The 6,329-nt window shown below is 38.4% G+C and overlaps 1 protein-coding gene across 1 annotated transcript; it reads left to right on the forward strand.

The window, feature by feature from the left end:
• Positions 1-1,648: 1,648 nt before the first annotated feature.
• On the forward strand, positions 1,649-5,916 carry LOC116267616 (auxin efflux carrier component 1a). Its single transcript, XM_031649462.2, has 6 exons — positions 1,649-2,298; positions 3,842-4,019; positions 4,170-4,255; positions 4,330-4,487; positions 5,203-5,279; positions 5,351-5,916. The coding sequence occupies exons 1-6, from the start codon at positions 1,734-1,736 to the stop codon at positions 5,415-5,417; spliced, it is 1,131 nt and encodes a 376-aa protein (XP_031505322.1). The 5' UTR covers positions 1,649-1,733; the 3' UTR covers positions 5,418-5,916.
• Positions 5,917-6,329: the final 413 nt, after the last annotated feature.

Raw genomic sequence — 6,329 nt, forward strand, 5'->3', positions numbered from 1 at the left:
AAATAAAACGTAGTAGAAAATTAGAAATTTGATCAGACAAAGATGTTTTATAAAGGGTTCTCATTGTTTAATGATGTGGATTTGTTTAATGGACGTTGATATTGATTTGAAAAGTTGCAACCTTTTCTTTCTCATGGCCCTCCGTTAATAGTACTTTTCAATGGTCAAATAAATCGAGGAAAGGAGAATGACAACAGTGGTGGATGTCACCTGAAGTGACATAAATAAATCACTTCTGGTGACAAATTTTCCGGATAAATGGATTCGAAAGTGTTACCATCATCTCGCCTTTAGATGTTTCATACTATTTTCTTCAATCTCATCATGTGAGGCGCTTTTGCTAGTAATTTACAGGAGTTATCAACCGTTTCTTCTCTCCTGAATTCATTTGACACCGTGTTCTAAGCTATGTGCAAATTGTAAGAAGAAAAAGAAAGAACAATTAGACAAATGTAAATCTTGATCATAACTACTGTAAAACCTACTGACAGATCCCAACTTAGAGTGAGATCAGACCCTCCATAATAATCTTATCAAGACATTTTGCAGAACTTATTAGCTGGATCCGCCTGTTTTCTAAGAAAGATATACATAACCATTTACGACACAAAAATTAAAGGATCCGAGTCTAAGACAACGCAAGTGGCTCAATCAGGTTGCCTGCTCATGAAGAATCAGTAACTTTCCCACCAGATAGCAGTTGTCCGACCAAATCTCTGCCTTTTACAGCAGAACTAACACCTTTTCATGCACAAATCATTAGAATACGTGAATGGCTTTGGGAAATCTGTACACACAATTTTGATGATTCTGTCATTTCTGACTTTAGTGTTGATTAAGACACGTAAACAACTAACTGAAAAGAACCATCATGTTACTCTAAAGAAATCCTCCGCCAAAGTCCTTTCTTTTTCCTTCCAGGAACAATTTTTGAGATTTCTAACAGTATTTTCTTCTGGTCAGCATGTACATGGTAAAGATAAAACTAGAATGAGTGGTAAAACTAATATAACGGTCGTTTCAGGTAAATGCAATGACTCATAAAGAGAAAAGAGAAACAGCGAATGAGAACTGTAGATTTAGATTTTTTCACTTTTCCGGATATAAAATCTAAAGAGCAAAATGGTCTTGTCAAATCAATGGAACCCTTGCAGAAATACCAAGGAAACAAAAAGAACATGCAGAGTCATTTTTAAAGAAAATGACTTCAAAGATGAAGATTTTGCACAGGTTGTACGTGATTCGGTTCAACCAAACTTCTTTACGTCCACAGAAACAAAGTCTCACCTCTCTCTCTCTCTCTCTCTCTCTCTCTCTTATAGTTACAGAAGTTTCTTGGATGGCCTTTTGAACTGCCTTCGTTTTAGGAGCATGACAGGCAAAGCTTCTCATTTCAGTCAAATTCTGTTTTTCCTTATCATTTCCTTTGTTGCCAGCTACCAAATTCCTGATTTTGTGCGGTTCATAATCCACCTTGATTTTTTATTATAATGCCAGCTTGATGCCTTTCGTGAGACCCGAGTGAGGCAATAACGGCTGTCACTTTTCATTTGGACCTGGGTTACCCCTCTTGTTAGGATCTGCTTCATATAAAAGACTTTCACTTCTTCTGTTCTCTTTGGCAAAAGAATTAATGCCCATACAAGCGTGGCCTACATGTACAAGAAAAAGAAGTGAGTGAAACAGGCCATACATAAGACCAAAACATCTGTTTTTTTCCACGCCAAGGAACGATGATTTCAGCAGCAGATGTCCTCCGTGTTCTCACTGCAACAGTGCCTCTCTATGTAGCTATGATCGCGGCCTACACTTCTGTAAGATGGTTGAAGCTTTTCACACCAGAGCAGTGCTCTGGAATAAACAGATATGTGGCCATGTTTGCAATCCCCTTGTTGTCGTTTGATATGATTTCAAGAAACAACCCATATCAGATGAATGCCAGACTTGTAGCCTCGGATATGTTGCAGAAATTTGTTGTTCTTCTTGCACTGGCAGCCTGGGTTAAACTTAGCAGTAGAGGTAATTTTGAGTGGTTGGTAACAGGGTTTTCGCTGTCAACACTGCCAAACACGTTGGTTGTGGGAATTCCACTTCTAAAAGCCATGTATGGCGATTCTGCTGTTACCTTACTGGTGCAGATAGTAGTTTTACAGAGCATGGTGTGGAATACTCTTCTAATGCTGTTAATGGAGATTCGGGCGGCCAAAGTGGCCGTAGCGAACGATGAACAATCTGATACATCAGTAAGTCCTGGTACTGTGCAAGTGGATTCAGAAGCTCAAACTCCAGAAATAACTGGTACGTATTTTCCCGACTAAATTTCACTTTTAAAGGAGTGCGTGAGGTACACTAGATAGCAGAGAGCAGTTTAATCACATGGATCATTCTTGATATCATTCAGAACATATCAGTCCTGCAATTTCATAAATACTACAATCAACAGACAGGCTTAACTTCATGCATGTAGTAAAGCAAGATGGTAGCCATTTTTCCTACCACATTCTCATTGCATAGACACTGGAAGCCATGACTAGATGTTCTGATGTTCCTACAATAGCATATGGATGCCGCCTTCTTTTAATCTCTCTTCAAAATCTTAAAGAGGCAAGCTGGGTTAGCCAGACGCCTACCACATTAAGCCAACAGAGATGCACCGAGGTTATCCACTGACTTTTGCCGGCCTTTTCAATTTAAAAAGGCCTGGTGGACAGATCTCTTGTTACTGCACATCAATGTCTTGCATGATAGATAAATACAAGGAGAAAAAAGACAATAAGATCTATAGTTGGCCATTAGCCTTTTCACTCGACTAGCTTACCTCCTGGCATTGGAAATGACATCATTATATGCGGGTATAATGAGTTCACGTCATAATAGCATAGATTCTCTCCAACTGGTCGATATACATCTGCATGTCCACCATAGTAACCACGGCGAATAAAGGTGTCTTCGTTCCTATTTGGGATATGGATTGGCCAGTTCAATTGATCGCAAAAGTGCATACGATAGATAGTTAGAGCAAGCGAGGACAAGGTAGGAGTCAACAGTTGGACTTAACCAAGTTCACCAGATATAATGCAATCTCCATCATTCATTAAGGTGCAGCACGATGCTGCAAAATATAACTTGTGTGGCCTGTAGTAGTTGCATTTGAGAATGTGGAGAGTAGGCTAAGGTCCTAAAGTGTGTCTGTCTCTGACTCGGTATAAATTGTGCAGATTGCAGAATCAGAAAGGGAAAAAAGCCCTTCTTTAAAAACAAAAGGACTTATCAAGAAGCCATCGTAGTGCATAGGCGTAATAGTATAAAATCCTAGATATGATAATGGTCAATGTTATGAAAAGGGACTAAATAGGTAAAGTATCATAATCATTCCAAAAATCCAGAAAATTTGAACGTATAAGGGATTTATTTACAACATTGGCATAATTTTGTCTTTATTTTTCATTTTTTATCTGTTTTTTAAACAAGACAATTTTTTAACCAGTCTTTCAGAAGTGAAAACTCTTCTAATCCATTTTTCTATTTTCATATACTTCTTTTCTACAGAAATTTGAATGCCATTTTCCAAAATCTACTGGCAAACAATTATCATTCAATTTTTCCATGCATGTAGCCAAGACCCACAAATCATCATGTTTGAAATAAAGCAAAAAAGAAAATAGAACTGCTTGTAGAAAGATGGTATGAAGTTTTGACAATGTGACAGCCAAGAAAAAACATATTTCTCAGGAATGCCGCAACTATATATCAGTGTGGAGTTATATTGTCGCACTTTCATGAGTTCGCTTTCTTTCACATAGATGATTTACACTATTATATACTTTCTATTCTTCGGAAGGCGAAGTCGATGGCCAAAGAGTACACAATCAGACAGCATCAATGGACACCAATGCAACAAAGTCAAGACAGAAAAGTACTGGAGGAATTGTTTTAGTCGTGGTGATGAAAAAGCTCTTGAGAAACCCAAATACTTACTCCAGCATGTTCGGACTTATTTGGGCATTAATCTCCTTCAGGTAGGTGAAATTATGTCATGAAGAAGGAAAGTCAAGCATCAAACGGCTGATTTTCTGATAATCTTTTATTTTGAGCAGAAGCTAATTGAGTACTCAGAGATTAAAATGAAATGGTTTCCAATGTACTAAGTCCAAGAAGCTTAATTGTAGGTTTAACCTAGCAATGCCCAAGGTGATTGAGAAATCCATCTCCATACTGTCTGATGGAGGACTTGGCATGGCCATGTTTAGCTTGGGTGAGTCCTGCTGAAGTTGATGATCACAATATTTATTTCAATTAAATCCTTACTCTGGGATTATGTCCTGGCAGGCCTTTTCATGGCATCTCAGCCCAAGATAGCGGCATGTGGGAAACGAATGACAGCTATAGCTCTGGCAGCAAGATTCCTTGCAGGACCAGCTGTAATGGCACTGTCTGCCATAGCCGTGGGGTTGAGAAGCTCATTACTAAAGTTTGCTATTGTACAGGTGAGAACATAAGCAGCAACAGGCAAATTTTGATGAATTCTTTGAACAAGCAACTGTAAATTTGTGTGCATCCATAGACGCAATCTAGTCATCACTAAATTAAAATCTTAATGCAGGACTAACATATTCAATCTATTCTATCTCTTTGACCAGAGATATTTATCTACTTGATAAGTGCAACCATCCATGTTCGTGGATATCAAACCATGTGGAGGAATAAAGGACGAGATGAGATGCTTACACATGCACGTGTGCTTGTAGTTTAGCTTCAACGAAAACCAGTTATCAGTTACTAAAAAAAGCTTAAAGATAATGACACCAAATAGGCGTGTATTATGTTCAAAAAGAAGATAACCTGAAAAAAGATAGTTGCAATAGAATTCAACTGCTTTATTATGTCATTTTGAAAATATCTAGAAACCAAGCCATTTTTTCAGTGAAATGCCTCTGAACCACCTTTAGCAAGTAATGGGACTGCAGTATACCGTGTGTGTATCTGTGTGTGTGTGTGTGAGAGAGAGAGAGAGAGGGAGAGAGAGAGAGAGAGAGAGAGAGAGAGGTTTGTGGCCTATCCAGGCATTATGTATGCAGGCTGCAAGGTAGAAAGAAACAAGTACATGTTAATACATGTTCTTACTAGCATATCCTTTTCCAGTAGTCAGTCTTCTGTCCAGTTCAAAACATCAATCATCAATATTTGAAATTTTCATTGCAGGCAGCTCTTCCTCAAGGAATAGTACCATTTGTATTTGCTAAAGAATACAATGTCAAAGCCAATATTTTGAGCACTGGGTAAGTAATATGTTGCACCGAAACTCCACTGAAGTTCCTATACTGAAGGCCAAATTCTATTTCTGATGTAGGGTAATTGTCGGCATGCTTATTGCATTGCCTATAACATTGGCCTACTACACCCTCTTGGATTTGTGAATGACTGCAGCACTAGAAGGAAAGACAATGCCTTTCTATAACTACAGGAACAAAAAATATTCTGCAGTTATGGGAACAAGTAAGCTTTTAAGATGGCAGCAGCAAGAATCTCAAATCAAGCTCATGGACCACCCCATTTTGAGAAAAGCATTCCTTGTCCATTATCTGTACACTCATAATTTTGGGAGCTCCCATGGCTTCTTCTTCAAAGTTGGCAGCAGCAAGAATCAAAAGCACCAGTTGTGCAGGCCTCTGATAGAATGGGATGCTGATGGTGGATGAGTCTCCCTGTTCATGCACAATCTACTCAAATTTACAAGCTTCTAGTTCTAGATACTCATTCTTTCAACTCTCCCTCAGCTCTGTGGAGTCTGAAACAGTCATAGAATTGTTAATCAAAATTCAGTTGTTCTCAAAATAATGAAGTTATTAAAAAAGAGCACAAAGACAATTTCCTGTATGGATCCGTTACATATTCATTTTTCATTTCTTCAAAGATGTCCCAGGTATTTCTTGCCTCAATTATTCCCAATGAAATATGTACGCATGTCCTGATGTGTTTATGCAGCTCGGGTATGAAAAAGACAGGCAATTATACAGCATTCTATTTCTCCGAATAGAATGTCAGGGTACCTTCCCTCAATCCACTCGTAGGCGTTGCTTGAAAGTCATGCAGATGTATAACAACCCTCAGTGCAGATTCAGTTCAACATGGCAAAAGGCCCTACTAAGACTAAGATTGAACTAAAAAAATAACTCATAGATCCTCAGCTCAAATCTTCAAAGCTGGTGCTTTTCAGGTTTATCTAGGAGTCAGAATTGCAACATATCCTGTAAGTCGAATTACTGTTTTTTTCATGTTTTTGTACTACTGAGCAAACAAAGGGACAAATGTGCTGACTCAGAGCTGAT

This window comes from Nymphaea colorata, chromosome 14, assembly GCF_008831285.2.
Source record: "Nymphaea colorata isolate Beijing-Zhang1983 chromosome 14, ASM883128v2, whole genome shotgun sequence".
NCBI lineage: Eukaryota > Viridiplantae > Streptophyta > Magnoliopsida > Nymphaeales > Nymphaeaceae > Nymphaea > Nymphaea colorata.

Coding starts and splice junctions, on each gene's coding strand:
- LOC116267616 (XM_031649462.2), top strand. CDS start 1,734: ATGATTTCAGCAGCAGATGTCCTCCGTGTTCTCACTGCAACAGTGCCT. Junction 4,020..4,169: donor TGGGCATTAATCTCCTTCAG/GTAGGTGAAATT, acceptor GCTTAATTGTAG/GTTTAACCTAGCAATGCCCA. Junction 4,488..5,202: donor TAAAGTTTGCTATTGTACAG/GTGAGAACATAA, acceptor TTTTCATTGCAG/GCAGCTCTTCCTCAAGGAAT.